The sequence below is a fragment of the Trematomus bernacchii genome, unplaced genomic scaffold (assembly GCF_902827165.1).
Source record: "Trematomus bernacchii unplaced genomic scaffold, fTreBer1.1, whole genome shotgun sequence".
Taxonomy (NCBI): Eukaryota; Metazoa; Chordata; class Actinopteri; order Perciformes; family Nototheniidae; genus Trematomus; species Trematomus bernacchii.
The window spans coordinates 5,060,334-5,079,067 of NW_022987513.1; the positions used below are offsets into that span (position 1 = coordinate 5,060,334).

The 18,734-nt window shown below is 40.1% G+C and overlaps 1 protein-coding gene across 3 annotated transcripts; it reads left to right on the forward strand.

Annotated features, from left to right (window-relative positions):
• The first annotated feature begins 4,106 nt into the window (after nucleotides 1-4,106).
• Nucleotides 4,107-16,030, forward strand: cnih2 (cornichon family AMPA receptor auxiliary protein 2). 3 transcript variants are annotated; one of them, XM_034152551.1, is made up of 7 exons: nucleotides 4,107-4,523; nucleotides 5,435-5,531; nucleotides 7,480-7,548; nucleotides 10,730-10,777; nucleotides 12,717-12,829; nucleotides 12,909-13,052; nucleotides 13,220-16,030. In XM_034152551.1, the coding sequence occupies exons 1-7, from the start codon at nucleotides 4,408-4,410 to the stop codon at nucleotides 13,245-13,247; spliced, it is 615 nt and encodes a 204-aa protein (XP_034008442.1). In that variant the 5' UTR covers nucleotides 4,107-4,407; the 3' UTR covers nucleotides 13,248-16,030. The 3 variants fall into 3 exon arrangements, with proteins under 3 accessions (XP_034008442.1, XP_034008451.1, XP_034008434.1); XM_034152560.1 differs by having other exon boundaries at nucleotides 5,326-5,531; nucleotides 12,909-16,030; XM_034152543.1 differs by having other exon boundaries at nucleotides 12,909-16,030.
• The last annotated feature ends 2,704 nt before the right edge of the window (nucleotides 16,031-18,734 follow it).

Genomic DNA, 18,734 nt, shown 5'->3' on the forward strand with positions numbered 1-18,734 from the left:
GGCGGCGGTATTTGGCGCTCAGGGAAGCACCGCATCGGTCCATGTCGGCGGCAGTTAAAGGCAATGTGAGCGTCCATTCCCATTGGATAACGGAGGATTTTACACCCGGAAGTAAGTATTCTCCTTACTGTCGATTGATTTTACAGTGATATCTGCACTACTCATCAACTGAAAAACACCAGATTATCCTTGTTAATTACACAACATTGATTGGTTTAAATTGTGTGCAATGCTTTTGTGTTTTTCCCCTTCGATTCGGAGAAACAAATATTTTTTCAGAGTTTAGGATGGCACAGAATGGCCGGTCGTCAAGGGCCGGCTCGATTCGCTGACGGCCGTCACCTCCCTTAATTTTTTATGTTTTTAAATGGCATCATTGAAGTTGCACCGACAGAGGTCCGCCAGAGGTTTCCCAGTTGACAGATCGCTAGCATCCCCCCCGTTGACAACACACTAGCACCTCCCCCCCACCCAACACAGTCAACGAAAATAGACCAGCCACCTTTGCTTAACCAACATCATTAACACACTAACCAGACAGCTGAATACACCACACAGTCACTGCTGGGTGCTGTAACCCAGATTTTATTTTTCACACCATATTTCAAGCCATCAGCCATATGTACTGCTGTATCGTGTACATACAAGACTTTTGTCAAATATTTAGGAAATTGTTATGTAGCAAGCTAGAAAACACAGATACATACATATTTGACAAAAGATTTAGGATATAATCGAATTTCTATAATAATCTAATGAGTACATGAAGAAATAGCTTGCTGCCATGTTTTTAGCACATCTTTGAGAATATAAACATTTATTTTTCTCAACTTTGAGGGAACAATAACTAATAAACTTTCCATTTGTCTGAATTTCAACAGCAGAAAGAGTGTTAGAACAGAGAATTTGTACCAGTAGCCCAACTGTGCTGTGATAACTCAAGGGCGCTGTCCATGGTGCTGAAGTGGCAGATAGATTTGAACCCTTTTCGTTAAAACCAATCCTTCTGTCAGTTTTGTATTCGACCTACGGTTTTCTTAATCATTAATCTAAGATAGTTAGTAACAACAATGAGACTGGAGTCTTAACATTGAGATAATAAATGTTATCCCCCCCCCCCCCCCATCATGCAGAGCTAGTGAAGATGAGGAACACGTTCAGCCTCAGACTCATCTCGGACTGTCCTTTGTGCCATCAGGCTGTGCAACAAGGGCTGACCATGTGACCCAATAAAAGTAACCTGTACTGGACATTCATAACATCTGCACTGTTTGTACAGATGACTTTGACCTGCACTTGCATCTGCACACTTACATGTAAATAAATCTAACAATCGATAGTTCATGTTTTTCACTCTTACTTTGTTGCTGCTTTAACTCCTGAATTTCCCCACGGGGATAAATAAAAGTCCATCTTATCTTATCTTATCTTAATGAGATAGTTAGTCTTAATAATGAGATACTTAGGCATAGTAATGAGAAAACGAAGTCATAATAATGTCTTAATATAGTAAATCATATATTTATTTGCTCTCACTAGCAGAAATGGGCTTCCATAGTTAAGCTTGTTAGTAAGACAGCAGCAAAGTGGAAATAGTAGGCTGGCTAAAATGGATAAATAGTGGAAATATCTTGATGGAGTAAGCAAATAGAGTAATGGATAAACAGTTGAAATAGTGGCTAAAAGTAATACATAAACAGTTTAAAACAGTTAGCCTAAAGTGTGGGATGAAAAGTAAGCTAACCATAATAAATGAACAGTTTAAATATGCTAAAACAATAAATAAAAAGTTGAATTAGTTGATTTAAAGTACTCGTATTAGCAGGGCCGTCCCTCCCTACAGGCCGATCTTGCAGGCTGCATGGGGCCTCACATTGCGCAGGGGGCCTCGCACAGGGGGCCTCGGCTTATGAGCTCGGCTTGTGCGCAGTTCTCCGTGCAGTTCTCCGCGCATTCATTTATCTGCTAATGTACAGGAGGACGAGTGATAAACTGTCTGTCTAGTTGGCTTACATAACAGTTCAAGTTTACAGCCTAAAAAACATGGAGCATTTTTTTTCCCCTTTTATTCATTTTTATACAATTTGCGCATTTCATGGTGATGCTCAGCCTCTCCCCTTAACGGCCCGTCCACACGGCGGCGTGCGTTGAAGCTTCAACGCTTCTGCCCATTCACTTTGAATGGGGTGACGTCACGCTTTGCCGAACTGCATTGTGGTCGCGTCGCGTCGCTCGCTTCAAAGGTTGAGCAATGTTCTACTTTTGAAGCTTCGACGGAAGCGTCAGCCAATCGAATCATATGCCAGTACAAGCTCTAGCCAATCAAACCGCGTGCTTGTGTGTCCGGGGCGGGAGATTCATGTGATTGGTTGTTGGTCGAGTTTCAGACACGCCCGCCGGCAAGCTTCAACGCACGCCGCCGTGTGGACGCTGCGTAACTCCTAACAGTCATCATCATGTCAACCACAACACAGAGAAATACTGATAGAAATGTGTGTGTAGTTGTTGATACATTGCTGACAGAGGGAACTACATTTGAATACAGATTTAAGAAATATCAGTTTTTGAGCATGTAATAAGCATGTTTTGTCTTGACTATATTACAACTATATTATAATAAAAATAATATAGTATTGATATTATTGAATTGATTATGATTATGATTATGATTATTAGTAGAAGTAGTTTATTTGCATTACTTATATTAAAAACTGCTCTGGAGATGTTGTCATTTCTCCACAAAAGTGAGTTACAGGAACTGTACCCAAATCTCTGGATTGCCCTCCGCATTGCAGTAACTCTTCCTGTTACAGTTGCGTCTGCTGAGAGAAGCCTTTCCAAACTGAAGCTTCTGAAGACGTCCCTCCGGTCGTCAATGGCACAAGAACGCTTAAGTGGCCTGGCTATCATAAGCATCAACGCACAGTTGGCACAGCAGCTGTCATACGATGACCTTGTCGATGACTTTGCATCCAGGAAATGCCGACGTATTCACCTGTAAACGCAGACTGAACGACATACATGCACATTTACCATTTACCTCACTGTATAAAAAAGTAACTCTGTTGATAATAATAATAATAAACAGGAATTATATTTGCAAAGTACTTTGTTTCCAAAAAAAGTTCACTCCTGTCGGTGGGGGGGCCTCATCTCACAATGTCCCTTGGGGCCCCAAGTTGGCCAGGGACGGCCCTGCGTACTAGTATGAAAAACTGTTTTCTCACACAATTGATAGTAGGCTAGAATGCTTCAAATCAACACTTGACCAAGCTTGGACGATTTTTTAAAGAATATCCACTGTCATGACTAATAATGTTGAATAAAGAACACATTTGGAACATAACGAGTGGTGTGGGGGATTGGACCTCATGTGATAAGAATATGCGTCTGGAAAGGTTGGGAACCACTGCATTACGTCATCACATCTGTGTGACCCGTGCATTCAATGAGACAGTGGTGCGGTTTGTGTATTTATGATGCAGGTGATTCTTTAAAGAGTGTTGCATTTGTCAAAGATACAATGTACACATAGACATGGATAATCAGCGATGTTAATATTGAATACTTCTAACAAAAGATGTCAAATCAAATGATACAAGTGGTTTCTAAATCAGGTAAAAAAACACCAAAGGGAATATGAGCAATTTCAATAGATGTTAAGTGAAATACAAATAGACCGAATCATTTAAAAAAAGTGACAGTTGATTGAGAGCAACACCCTCTTAGAGCACATGTTGATGACATGATGGATTCCTGAAGACTCTGGTGAAAAGAAAGGAGAGAAATGGAAAGAGAGACACACAGAGAGAGAAAGGCAGACGAAAGGAAACACATTTGCAGCCTGCCCTGCCCCCTCATCACTCCCTGGGGAACAAGAGATTATCAAAATGTATAAATGCAAGACAGAGGGAAACAGACTGACAGAGAGGAGGAGGAGGGAGGAGGGACAGAGAGAGAGAGAGAGAGGAGGGAGAGAGAGCAAACAGGAGAGGGAGGGAGAGACACAGCGACGCGATTGGACGAGCGTTAGAACATCAAGCGTGATAGAAATATTTCTCTCGCAGTCTAAGAAATAGAGGTAGAGACCGAGAGAGACAGCAGACGCAGCTTTTAACATCTCAGAAAGAGACTTAAGGAAAGAGGACACAAAGGCGATAAGGAAAGGAGGAGACAAGAGAGAGCTGGACTGATTGACTTGAGACTTCTGAGGGCTGTGGACATTTTAGCTTGAGAACAGAAGAGATTTCAAAGTCAGAGTAAACGCGGCTCAACATGTAGATGTTCTGCACGTCTCTGGTTAAATCTCCCCCCCCCCCCCTTTCCCCTCCTCCCCAGACTTGAATCATTGACCCTGCACGCCAGTCAGCAGAGACAAATCTAAATGTGTTTGGGTCAATCTGGGGGATGCGTCTGAGAGGAAGATGCACAGAGGAGAATTGTGACATGGTGCCGACCCAAATTGACAGAGACGAGGAAAGAGAGGACTGTTCAGGGGCAGACTCGTCTCCAACCAGACACAGGTATTCTCTATTTGATACTACGATCAGTCAGGCAATGATACATGTTTAATAGAACTACAGTCCATATAATACTCTCATTTTGTCATTCGAAGTCTCTTTGATGTGTGTGTTGGGCTTTGTAATGTTAAATAGTTCTTTCATTTGAAATTCCAATTTGTACCGCTTCATTCTTTTATTATATTATAGTCTTTAATAGAAGAATCGCTTTGTGAGAATATAACTGTCTAAAGTGCAAAGCAATACCGTGTATCTGTAATACATTTGCACATTCATGTTCCAATACATGTAGTGATAAAATAAGTAATACCTAGGAGGCTGTCTCTGTAAACTATAACTCACAGACAACACACCTCTGGTTGTTTACAACTGGATGAAATGCGTCATTAATGGTGTTCTTGATTCAGAGCGACAGATGGAGTGAAAGCCATACTGTACGACTAACGGCTGAACTGTCACAAGCCACCACCATCCCAGACAATAGTCATCAGCGCTGTGCTTAGTATCGATGAGAATCCTGTGGTCAGCGTGTCACTCACGCACGTTGTTGCGTTTGTTACTGTGAGGAGAAAATGTGTAGGCTCTGTCTAGAGAGAAACTACAGGAAGATGGAGGAGGAGGAGACAGACATTTTGCCTGTCAGAGACTAAAGAAAAGAACCAGAGACAACTGTGGCTGCTAACAGACTCATAAGTGCTTCCTAAATCAAAGGGGTCGCCCTGCTGTCAGATATACACACAGAGACAAAGACATGACTGCTGGGTATTGATTGTGACTGAGTGCTCTACCTACTTGGACAATACAGCCCCTGCTCGCAGCAGAGGGGGAGACAGAACATAACCTCTACCTAAGAGGGAGGCAGTAGCCACCAGGCAGAAATCCTCTTCCTCTCTCTCGACCCATCTCGTCTTCAGGATGGCGGGCTCAGCCATGGCGTTCACCTTTGCGGCCTTCTGCTACATGCTCACCTTGGTGCTGTGCGCTGCCCTCATCTTCTTCGTCATATGGCAGGTGAGTAGCACTGGAAGCAGAAATGTATGGTCTGTTCACGCTTCCTCCCACGCAGGCAGACAAACACATCCGCCTACACAAGGTTGTACAACACCAACGGGCATACACACACACCTCATACACACACACACACACACACACACACACACACACACACACACATCTCACTGAGGTACTCAGGAGGCACAGTAATGGCATGCATAAATGTTCCCAATCTCAGTGTAATTGTACCTTATATTTGACTGACATTTCAAATTGCCTCTTCGAAGTCAACAAATGCCACTTTATACCCTTCAATTTCAACACCTACATGAAACTGGAAATACATAATTAGTTGAAATAGACCAGAGAGTTGCAGGAGTTGAAAAACATTGTGTTCAGTCTGAATTCTTTCACCTATTTCCGTACAGTAACGCGCTGGTTGATCAACAGTATAATTACCTGGAGCTCGTCTGACTCCATCCCTCTACAGTAGGCGACCTGTCATCCCAGAGAACTGACACACAGTTCCTCAAACAAGATGTTCAGGCTTCAGCAAAGTGCAGCAAATGAGTACAGGGAGAAAGCAAAGCTCAATAATCATACATCTCAGTGCCAGGCTGTTGTGAATCTCTCTGCCGGCGGCATTTTGAGTGAAATGTGCACAGATATGGCCGCACACCGTTGCACTCGGTTTGCTCGTTCACACAAGGGCAGGCTGAGCAAACACTTGAAGCTTTAATCTGCCACCTTTCAGCATTCAAATCCACGGAGGCAGGAATAATGTGAAATACATCATTATGAACATTAGACTTGAAATGACTAACGTACCAATTGACTAAGTGGGTGAGACTCCATGTGAGTCAGGCAGTGTGAGAGAGAGGTCTGGCTCAGCGTTCAACCATGTGATCGAAACGCTTATCAAAGTATGATGATGTCCACCCCTTCCCCCAGTCCGCCTCTACCCACTGGTCCAGCACCCCAAATCTATGTGGCTCTCAACCAATCAGAACGTTTGTTCACTGCTATAGTAACCATGGAGCCCACTGAGGGGCTCACCGTGTCGCCATGGAAACTGCATCTGTTTACAACAGTGTGAAGGAAGACCAGGGAGAACCCTATAGACTTGTATGGGGAAATTACCAGCAGGGCTTTTCTTCTATTTTAAACAATCTGTCGTTGTTGATGCGAATCAGACGCTCTCTTATCTGTGAATAATGTCTGCTTTTATTGCTTCTCAATGAGCCGACAAAGATAAGCTCCACTGTTTACAGGCTCCACTGATGATAAGCACAGCGGGTGGCCTTTACACCAAGACTTATTAGTATTTTTATGGAGCCATTAATCAGAGAGAGCTGGAAACATTATCCTTCATACTCCCACACAGGGAGCAGGGGGAATGATTGATACATATGAACACTTACGTTATTTTCTCTACAGTGACCCTCATTTCCATATATGGTTATTTATTCTCATCGAGTTTTATATTTCAAATACAACCATTTTTTCAATGTGAAGTGATTTCAGATTATTGATAAATAAATGATACTTTTTTCCCTTCACAGCTGTCAATGTCCGGGTATTTTCACATCATTTCATACTTTATCAATATAGACTGGTTTATTATGATTATTTTAGATGAGAAACAGGAAAAAGGGGTAATTGTAGCTCCTTGGGGGACTTCATAATGACACATGAGCTCTTACAATCACAGTATGTATGCATTTAGCATTCAATCGAGCAAAGTGAGCGATGTGGCTGCAGCTGCACCAGAAGCAGTGGGTGTGCAGAACAGAGAGAGCTACAGTGTTGTACAACAGGCTGAGACAGGAATATTTCTGGAGAGTGTGCTGTTGAAAAGACACCAACTTTGCCTCTATTTGATATACAGTTACAGAATGTGCATTCATTAGTGCCCTGAAGGAAACCCATTGAAAAAGAAACAACTAACACGTCTGTTGTTTTTCAGATCATTGCATTTGATGAGCTTGGCACAGACTTCAAAAACCCCATTGATCAGAGCAATCCCACCAGAGCGGTAAGAACCATGCTGTTTCACTTCTTTCAAGCTGATCAAACCCTTGTGTGCACCTTTTTTACATTACATGTCACTTGTTAGACGCTTTTATCCAAAGTGACGTACATACACTCAGTACTGTGGACAATCCCCACAGGAGCAACTTGGGGTGAAGTGTCTTGCCCAGGGACACAACGACATACTGACTGCAGTGGGACTCGAACTTGCTATCCCCTGATTCAAAGTCCATCACTCTATCCACTGAGCCACAGCCGCATACAGGAATCCCATCTTTTCATTTCCAAGAAGAACCTTTACTGAACTACACATAAATGCTGCGAACAAATCCAGAGTTTTACCCCCAAAATGTTGCATTTGACCTTTAATCTATCAGCCAATATTACAAATGTCCAAAGCAGAGATCAAAAACTCCTTCAAACACACAGACTCTACGTTTTTACAGACTCTATTATCCTAAAACAGCAAGCACCCCTTTATATAAATGCAGTTTTGTGATTTTGGAATGAAATCTTTCAAATGTTTTATTCAGCTAGTCGGTTAGTCGTTTAAATGTTTGTTTCCAGGTGATTGCAAGAGTAATCATTTGCCTTGAACACGTGTTTGTATGCAGATTGAGACAATCAACCTTCTTTAAATACAAAAAGAGCAATGAAAATGAAGCTGCTGTTCACACAATGAAATACTCAAATAAGTATATACTTGGTTTCCCTCACTGCAACACAAACTAAAAAGTCACATCTGAAAGTCTCTGTCTCATTCCTTAGCAAGAACAGACACTATCAGCACCATGAGTCAATGACGACTGCCATTATTCATTTAGCAAGTTAACAGCAGCTGTGAATGTCTTTTTCACAAGTTAGCTAATGTTCCAGTAATCATGTGAACCTGCATCTGAACTGCAAAGTGAGAGTGATGAGGAGTGGGAGAGGAAACTGTGAAAGCAGACCGGGGGTGTGGAGGCACGCCGCCAGCTACAGGGGGGTGGACACAATAACTGCAACACCTGTACAAAATATAATGCAACTGAAAACAGAAGCTCTCCAAATACTGATGTTAAGAAGTAGATGTGTTATTTCTGACAAATATAAATCATTAGAGGACAGGTTTGGGTTTTCCCTTCCCTGTAGTGTGTGGTTTGTGTGCATGTAAATGGTCTGCAAAGGCTCAAATCCCAAAGTTCCCTCCAGAGGGAGTTTCTCTCCCACACACTCAGAGAGAGGGGAAAAGAGGTGCTGGGGGCGGGGCCTATTTCATCAACAACTTGACATGTCACCATGTGAGATGTGTTCAGATAGAATATAAACTGCTGGTGTGTTCCGCTGCTACCAGATTCAATAAACTGCACAAACAGAAGAAAACATACCTGGCAACAGCTTCGGAAAATAAACAGCAATTATTTCTGATTTGAGTAAAGAGCAATGTAGTAACTCAACTGCTACTGTCTGTGAAAAAGACGTGTGACATTCAAAATGAACACAACAGATTAACCAACACGTGTTTCCTCATCAGGTTCCTGTGCAAAGCCTTCCATCACAGTATAAAAGAGAGACAAAGTGTGTGGCTGCTTGACAGAGGAGTGGCTGAAATGTATATTATTTCTTCTTGCTAAGCCTTTGAAAAGAGCTCGCCAAATTGCTGCAGTATTTGACCTCTCCATTAAAAAGCACATTACAAAAGTCAAGCCCTTGACATTTCCTTCATTTAAAGCCTTCTTTATTGGTGAAACCAGTTCAATCAATGATATTGTTCTTCCCTGCCACTTAAATAGAGTACGTATTATTCTCTATTCTTGACTACTCTCTTTGCCGTTGATTTCTTTGACTTGTTATGCACACTGTGAAATGTCCCCAAAGCGTTTGATTCATGTCTAAAGTCGTGTTTCGCTTGTTGCTACAATAAGAAATGCATAGTGCAGTGGATGACCTGTAACTAATTAGGGCAGTTTCCAAGTTGTACATCTAAACACAGTTACAGAAGGACAATCATTTGTAAGTGCGATTACTAACCATAAAATGTAAAATAAGTTAGCCGGCACGTCAAATTAAATTCTAAACACTTTGTCTCGGGGGGCAAATTGAGAAAAAATGACTTTCAAAAAGAAAGGAGCTAACTTTACACATCAGTGCATTGTTGTGGTCTTTACATTTCAAAGTGTCATTGAAGGACAAAGCACGCATAATAAGAAATTGACACAAACCAACATCTGCAAATAGACAGTGATGCTGGAGAGCCGGCGTCTGTCTTGCATGCTGGATGTTGTGGATTCAGGGCAGAATCTACTTTCAGGTCGCCGAGGGAGTTTGAATTCATGTCCACAGTTTGAGAAAAGGTGCAGTCTGTGCCTCAGGCCAAAGGGAAGCCACATCACACTAGCCTCCATTCTGGAAGCAGACATCCTGTAACTAAGACAGATGTCTTAATATGTCACGAAATGAGTAAGAGAGTCTTTCCGGCTGAAACTATCTATAGCATATCAATGCTGCTTATCCAATCACAGAGTTAATGAAGCAAAACAAATAAAATATCCATCTGTTAATTACCTAGAATATTGGTTCTTTTCTTTGGTATTGGGCAGAGAATAATGTAGATTGATGAATAACATCTCATTTGCCTTGCTAGCTAATGAATAAACACCCAGATAAAAGATCAGCATAGAGACCCCTAGGTGGTGGCTCGTGGAAGATAAATGGCTTTCATTTGGAAAAGATGATCACTGAGCCCTCTCACAGCTCACAGGAGACAAGAGAATGTTACCTCTACTGAAAATGGCTGATGTTCTTTATGTGTTGATGGAAAATATTTCTCGACAACCCATAATTAAGTTTTTCGCTTAGTTGCAAGGGGATTTTTTTTTCCCATTATATAATGGAAAGCAACTTAAGAATTTGAAATGGAAAATGACGTTGTTTTGGCAGTAAGTTATTATTTATTATATGTATTTCCCAGCCATATCTGTAATCATAGCCATAGCACTGACATGTAGGCAGGATTCTCTTTGTATTTGAAAGCTCTCATCAGATAGCTTTTGCATATTGTTGATGCGTCAATAATATGTCAACAATTGTCAGCTTTAAACAAAAGCCTGTGTTAGCTCTGCCTGGAGATTTTCATGGGAGATACAAGAAGTAGGTAGGATGAAGAAATATGCAGACCATTAACCAGACTTTCCTTACATTTGCAGAGGGAAAGGATTCTCAACATTGAAAGAATCTGCAACCTGCTCCGCAGAGTGAGTAATCGTTGTGTACTTCTTTTTTCTTGTATGTTTTCTTTTTGCTGCTGGTGGCTTCACGCATGACCATTTGACTTTCTAGCAATTGTGAGGACCATGACGCACTCTGATTAATGTCACATGTAGCTTTTCTGTGCAGCCCACCATCAGCGCTCTGCATTCACACAGAGATGGACATTCAGTTACACCGTCAAGGTTGTGTGTGTGTTGTGATGGATTTCTTTTTCTATGTAAAGGCATTCTGAAAGAGAACTCGATGTCCCTGAAAATAAATGTGACTTGCTGTGGAGGCCATTTTGACAATTTATGTGTTGAAAAAAAGTTTTAAATAAGCTCAACTAATCATTCAAAAATAGAACAGTAAAGTTTGATTTATTAGAGATGGTAGCATGCTAATGGTAGTGGTCCACATACATTTAAACAAAGTATAGTTTAATCTCGGTCAGAATCACAATTTGAACCATAATGCATTTCAATTGTGTGAAAATCTGTTTTTTTAATGATTTGAATTAAGTCATGGGATACACTGGGGTTAGTAGATAATGCTTAAAAAGAAGTTTCAACATAATGTGTTTAAAATAACAACATTTTCTTAACTTACAAACATAAGTGCAGTAAAAAAGTGGAACTGAAATGTTTTATTTATTTTCACTTATTGAAATGATTCTCAAAAGAATTGAGGTAATAATTTGTATGGACATTTTTGAGGATTATGGAATTACATAAATAAGTTATAATAGCTTATATAAAGTCATTTTATCATTTAATACCACCACAACTTTTCAATTAATATTAAGTTGGTTCAACTCAATAAAGCTTTTAAAGTTCAAAGCAAATGATGTTGGTTCTACTCAATAAGTTCGGTTAGACAGAACATACTTGTAGGATCAACTACAACTCTTCAATAATGAGAAGAGTTGGAACTACTTCAAATGATATTGTTTTGCCACAGAGTTGCACTGAAGGGAGCTTATGTGTCACAAATATATACCCACTAACTACTATGTGATTGAAAAAGAAATGAGAGGGCACATGTGTGTTAATTATAGTCTATGTAGGGGAAATGTTATTTATAACCAAAGTCTTTAACTGTTGCAGAGAGACACAATTTGAAAAGATGTACACATTACATATTCAAAATGGACTTCTTTATTCAGTCTCAGGGTTCAAGCCAACCCAGCCTTGAGGGTTATTCCTTTCTTAACCAATAAGTTGTGTCCCATCAACAATATTGCCAATAAGAGTGGTAACAATTGATTGGAGCAGTTAAAAGTTGAACAAAAAGAATGATGCCAATTTCAAAGTCGTTGTTTGTAGAAGCTGTAATAAACATCAACCAAACAGCAGACCAAGTCAGCAACTGGTTTGTCAATAAATAGTTTAAAGAAAGTTGACCGTGATGTCATCCATTGGTTTGTGGCCTCATTTCTACAAAACTAGGCGAGGTCATCCAGCAGTGAGTCTGCCTCCAGTTTTTCTCACATTTTTGATAATCCAGGGTTACCATCGGGTCGTGACCCATTTTTGCCGATCGATCAAATTGTTTTTGTTAGGAGCCAGAAGCGATGTAAATAAAATACAGGTTTCTGGCAGATCTGCATTGGTTTCACTATTCAGACCCTTAGGCTATGTCCACTTCTTTTATAGAGCCTATGATTTCTACTTACCTCTCAAAAGCACTGAACATGTACGTGAAACTACATATTATCCAATCTTTTACTATATTTGCATCCGTAACAGCAAGTTATTTGTAACATTTACACCTTCTGTGTGAAAGTCTTTGCCTTGCAGTGTGATTCTGGTTTTATCGAGTGTATCCAACATCTAGCCCATGCATTTTTCAGTGTTTTCCCAGCAGTTGTTGAAGAGCGATTACTCATGAGTGTTATGTTACGCAGACCTATCTAACCTGCCTCCCTGTGCCTGCTCTGGTTAGTTGGTGGTGCCGGAGTACTCCATCCACGGGCTCTTCTGCTTGATGTTCATGTGTGCTGCAGAGTGGGTCACACTTGGCCTAAATATCCCACTTCTCTTCTACCATCTCTGGAGGTAAGGTCCCATAACATATGTCTGACATGCTTTTGTATATCTGGTGCGCGCGTGAGCCAAAACTCTCTCTTTCTTCCAGGTTTCTTCATCGGCCAGCTGACGGCTCAGTGGTCATGTATGATCCCGTCAGTGTGATGAACGCCGACATTCTCAATTACTGCCAGAAGGAGTCCTGGTGTAAGCTAGGCTTTTATCTGCTCTCTTTCTTCTATTATCTCTACAGGTCAGTACAAATTCACAATCTTCTCAATTCACAGATGCTTGATTAGGTTTCAGTGATGGCTTTCAGATTTTCTTGCAATGTTCTGTGACCTTAGTTGCAAAAGAGAAGCACAATTACAGTTTTCTCCGTATTTTCCATCTATTGCCGTGGACTTTTTCCTGCTGAAGTATGGTCTACTCCTTGATCAGCTTCTAGCAGACAGGATATCTGGAGAAATAAAAGGACGTATCAGTAAGAAAGACTCAGAGGAACAAATGGAGACATGAACTCTTCCTCTCTCCATGTATCTTTCCCGACACTGGCTTGGGTTGTCAACAGTCTAACATTGGACAAACACAAGAAGACTTATCTGAGTGATCATTTGAATGTAAAGGACTCCATTATATCACTTTGACCCAGACCATGCTGTCAGACGATTGGACAACGTTTTAAAGGACTGAAACAAAACAGAAAGAGGACGCATCAGGTGTGTTGCCTTTGAACCATTATACGAATCAACAGTACATCTCTGAAGGGCTGGAGTTTTCCCATGCTGCTTTTACTGATCCAGTCGCTCAACTCACTGTGAATCTCCAAACACTTAGGCGCTGGAAAACGAAATAACATGTCTGTATTCTTTGACTTTGAAAATGTACTCAGAGCAGGGTTGTTTTAGTAAGATGACATGTGCTTAAGATGAGAGACATCTGTATTATCAAACCACTGCTTTGATTGTGTTAGAGGTACATATAACTGTAAGAAACAGGTTCAAGTGTATAGGAGGACTTTAAAGCACTGTAAGAAATTGACACGGCTGGCAGGGGAATGGAGATGAACCAACACAACATCTCCTTGACGCCACCCCCTACCAAAAGTCAAATTTCACACTGTATCTAAAACAACGAGGAATAATTATAACTTTGACCGCGAGGGTCAGTGCTTGTGATGTGCATTTCATAATAAGTATGTCCATACCAGTAAGGATGTATTTTAGCTACAGGTTCATGCTTTCCAAAGAGCTTCGTGCTCAAGACATTTAATGCCAAAACATATATCTGAAAGAAACATTGTGCCAAATCAATTGGGGCGAGTGAAAGGAAACTAATAGTGTGGCTTTTTTCAACTACATGCTAAGGCACTGTCAAGTTCTGTTCTCTATTTTCACTTTCTGTAACACACATTTCATTTTGGCACAATGTTTTTTAATTGATGAACATTTAAAAAACATGTAGATCTGTTGTGGGGTTTTTTTTTTTTTAAGTAACCTTTTTCCAGTTTATTCTAACTATACTATTGTCGTTTTTAGCACAGCAACTTTACTCTGATATGAGGTAGAACGTAGAAATCTCATGTACAAGAAGCAATTAAAAACAGCAAACAAGCAATGTGATTGGATTGAGAAGACATTTCCATGCAGTGTTATTTATTTATGTAATAACGGCGAGTGGGATACAAGTGGCAGACGAGACAATGAATGCCTATGACAATGTTTCAGTTTTTCTCAGAAGTGTAAAGGCAGTGATGTCCTCTCATCACGTCTGCAATCATACAGACAGAAGTTACGTGTTGCTGATGATCGAGATTCGTAAACAGTAAAGCCTTTCCTCAACTAGCCTTTGTTATCATGTGTTCATTAGTTTGATCTGTGAGTAGATAAGTGATGGTTAAAATGTGTGATTTTTAAACATCAGTAGACAATAGAGATGATACTGGACCCTGAGAACAAACTGTGTTTGCCATACGCCCGACACGTAGTAAATGGTGGCAACAATTCATTGATGCAAGTTTTAGTATCACTAATATTCAGGATGTTCATTCAACCCTAAATACAGATCACAGTTAAGTAATTATTATTGTTATATGTACATACATCATTTTCAAATTGTGTGTATGTTAGCCTATGACAGGTTGAACTACATTTCAATTGGAAGCAGAGATAGAATAAGGCTGGCATATTTATAAGTTAGTTGGTGTCAATAAATCCCACGAGAAGACTTAAACCAATGTGTATTTAGTTTTGACTCCCCTATTCTGTCTGTGGACCTCAGCCCCAAAATGTGTTACTAAAGTGTGAAAGAGGTTACAAATGTATAATTTAATCTTAAAGGGTAAATCATTTCCAAGCTGGGCACTATTGTTTTCAGAAAATGTCACTCACAGAAATGTAAAATGGAGCATTTCATGGGGCCTATTTTCAGCAGGGGATTGATACACATTGCTGCACTAGTGAGTATTTACCATTGACTTTATTTGCAGCAGGACCCTGCCGCACCAAACATCCTTCTTATCTTTATAGTCTTTTCAAAGGATTCGTTGACATAAAAAAATATCCTCAGTCTTGTCTTTTAAATACGAAGTTGATTCCAAATTAAACAATGTTTTAAAAAAGAATGCTTTCAAAACAATATTAAAATGTCCTCTGTAGTGACTGCTTCTTACAGTCCATTACATTATGCTTCACCTTTCAGGACAAATAATAGCTTCAATGATATGCCACTAATTCAGAAATCTGTGTGGTAGAGCTTCACCACAAACACAAGTGCTGTGTCGATCACAGTTTGTTTTGATGTCACTTTGGAACAAATGAAGGGTTTTAAAAGAACAACTCAAACTGCTTTTGAGAATTTCAACCAAACTGCAGCAACTTTAATAATCTTCTGTGAGCGTTTTTGCACACAGTACACACTTTGCACACAGTATCAACACTCTGCCAACAATATGAGTGTATGGAGTCTGGACAATCACTATTAAAGCACAGTAACACGAGGACAAAATGAGAACTGCCGCTTGGTTGAATGTCATTATGTAGTTGCTCTAAACAAAGCATTTTAGAAAATTGTATTTGAGTATATCTATTTGTATCCGTCTTTTATACATTTGTCATCAATGTACGCTACAGTAAATTTGGTGGATTATTTTATATTTATTAGGTTACACTATGACGTACAGTTAATAAAGCGATTCTCATGCCGTATTCTAATAAAACAGTTGCCAAAAAAGATCATCTCCAAGTTTCTTACTTCCTGTCTGCTGACGGTCAGTGTCTTTTGGCCATCTGTGAGGAGTTTTGCAGACGTGATGCTCTGCCAACACCAGAGATGAACTGGAAGAGAGAAATATAACTCTGAGGATGATGAGGGTTGTTCGAAAGCGAGAATACTGAGTGGTGCATTAGACGGAGGATAGCACACAAAGGGCCACATCAAAAGCTGTCGAAAACAGCTGCATTCAGAAGTGGTTTCAGAGACATTCACACAAGCTCTTAAAAAGCACCAAAATAACTGAATTCCATGAACAGTTTCTTGCTGATGTAAAAAGAGCTTCTGGAGAGGCGACAAATTGAGGATGATAACCTCTCATTAATGTCTGCATCACAAGAATACTATACAGAATATCAAATTATAGAGCTATTGGTTTGGATAACAAAAGTAATTTGACACAAAAGAACATGTATATCTCCACAGAAAGAGATTACTGATGAAATGAACACTGCAGCTTTATCAAATGTAGCATGTTTGACACTTTTGTGCAGGGCAGTTTTCTTTATTCTGCATTGAAATGGATGAAAGGAGACGCAGCAGTTAGTTAGCAGTTGAGTCATTTGTAGGGTCTGTAATGTTTGCCAGGTGTAAACAATGATTCAGACAGAGCAACACCAATGGCGTTTTCCCTCTGTTGGAAAAGGACATATCATTCCCTGTCCATTTGCTGTCACCATGGAAACTAAATTGTATTAGAAATTCCTGTTGACTCACTCGGAGGCTCACACTCTAAACACACAGAAAACAATTCAAGTTCACATGCCTGGGAGCATTTCTTTTCTGTCTCTTTTTAATTCATATTCCATCCGATGCATATGTAACAGGTTCATATATGTAGTCATGACGACCACAATCCCCTTTTTTTTTCTATGCATGGCACCTGCTTCTCCCAGGATACACACAGCAACACACACACGCAACACATGCATCTGCTTCCCGTCTTGCCTCATCCCACGGTTCGCACCGTTTCACACTCTCAATCCCGGGCTCTTCCTTTTTCCAGCACCCTCCACCACCATAATTGTCTCAGCGCCTTTCCCTTCCCTCCTACGTCTGTGCTCTCAGAGAGGTGTTACCATGGAAACTGGCTACAACTGATGGAGCTGAAACGTCACGATTGGCATACAATTGGCAAGTGCACGCACAAGGCAGAGTTGCATGCATGCAGACACACACATTTTGCCTATTCATTATTATGCAAGACACTCCGGGATGTTGCATACTATTATGGATGTTCAGACATGCGTACAGAAGAACATACAGTGTATAACGGCAACATTTGAGAGGCAGAAAGCACAATTTCAGGAATTGATTTAGTTAAATAAGTGTATTTTGACATGGCTATTGAAGGGGGAGAATGGGAAAAGTGAAAATGACCACCGTATTCACAAATCAAACCTGGTTATTACATTTACATAAAGTCTATTTACATGTATTGACATTTTGTGCTGTTGTGTTTTGATTCCTAAAATAAAGGAGCAGATGTGCTTGCTGTTGTGTCCAAGGATATGCCAAACCTGTTCGCACTTGTGTTTTTATTTCAACAGCGGATCGTCTGTACAGACAGAAACCTGTGACAGTGACTCAGATGTTGTCTCATTTCTATAAAAACCCATCTCTTCTATCTGTAACTAGAAAACAAATCAATGAATTGCCTTATTTTTTTACAAAGCTTGACATTGTATTTGTCAATAATGTGCAAATTACTTTCTAAAACCAATCACAAAAAACGTCCTTTGAAATGTGTTTATCCTTAAACTAAGAACTAAATAAGCACAACATTTATAAACTAAAGTGTCTGTAGGCACGCTGGTGTCTTTTGTTAAGACAAGTTGAAGGTTGTTAATACATGATCGAACTCCTGAAACTTTTGCAAAGATGATTTAAAAACTATTGTAATGGTCTTGCAACTCAATTTAAGATATCATAATAAGTATTAAGTATTGATCAATAAAGACTTGGAGGATTTTATTCCCGTTACATTGTTTTACTATTATTACTGAAGCCAATCTATCTCTCAATCAGATGGATTATATGTCATGGTATCATCATGTTTTACTGATATGTAAAGTAACGTTTATTTTATAAAAATGTCTCACAGTATGCAATACTTTGTATTTTGAAACAAAAAAGACAATAAAGTCCAATAACACAAAAGGATAGCTATGGACACCACGGCAGGTGCAACAAGTGCTATGAAGTCACATTCAGAATGCAGTTCCTTTAGAATCAACAGCAGAACAACGAATCACCAAAACACACAACACAGAGATGTATAAACCTTTTGAAATGCCAAGTTCTTACAAAACGTGTTATGGCAACATTTGCAACCATGACAGTTAGGATAGTTGTACTCACATGTCCGAATTAGAGTCTTGTGCACCAAAAGTCCTCCTCTGCTCCCGCTTCAACTTCCCTGCTGTTCATTTTCATTGCATTACATATATAGTCCACTTATATATATATATAGCCTCTCTGTCCCACTATAACCAATCCCAGTTTCAATTTCACAATGACCTCAACCGATACAAACACCAGAAAGGCCTCATTGAAGGCTCCCGAGTGAACGCTGAGCGTTTAGCATAGCATTTAGCATGCCGGACCCAGCATGCATCTGTGTGTTTGATTAAGAGTGGTTAATAGGTGGTGAATTAAACCAGTG

Excerpts from the sequence above, each read along its gene's own strand:
- cnih2 (XM_034152543.1), top strand. The coding sequence starts at position 4,408 with ATGCGTCTGAGAGGAAGATGCACAGAGGAGAATTGTGACATGGTGCCG. Across the intron at positions 4,524-5,434 it reads TCGTCTCCAACCAGACACAG|GATGGCGGGCTCAGCCATGG; the intron begins GTATTCTCTATT and ends TCTCGTCTTCAG. Across the intron at positions 7,549-10,729 it reads AGAGCAATCCCACCAGAGCG|AGGGAAAGGATTCTCAACAT; the intron begins GTAAGAACCATG and ends TTACATTTGCAG.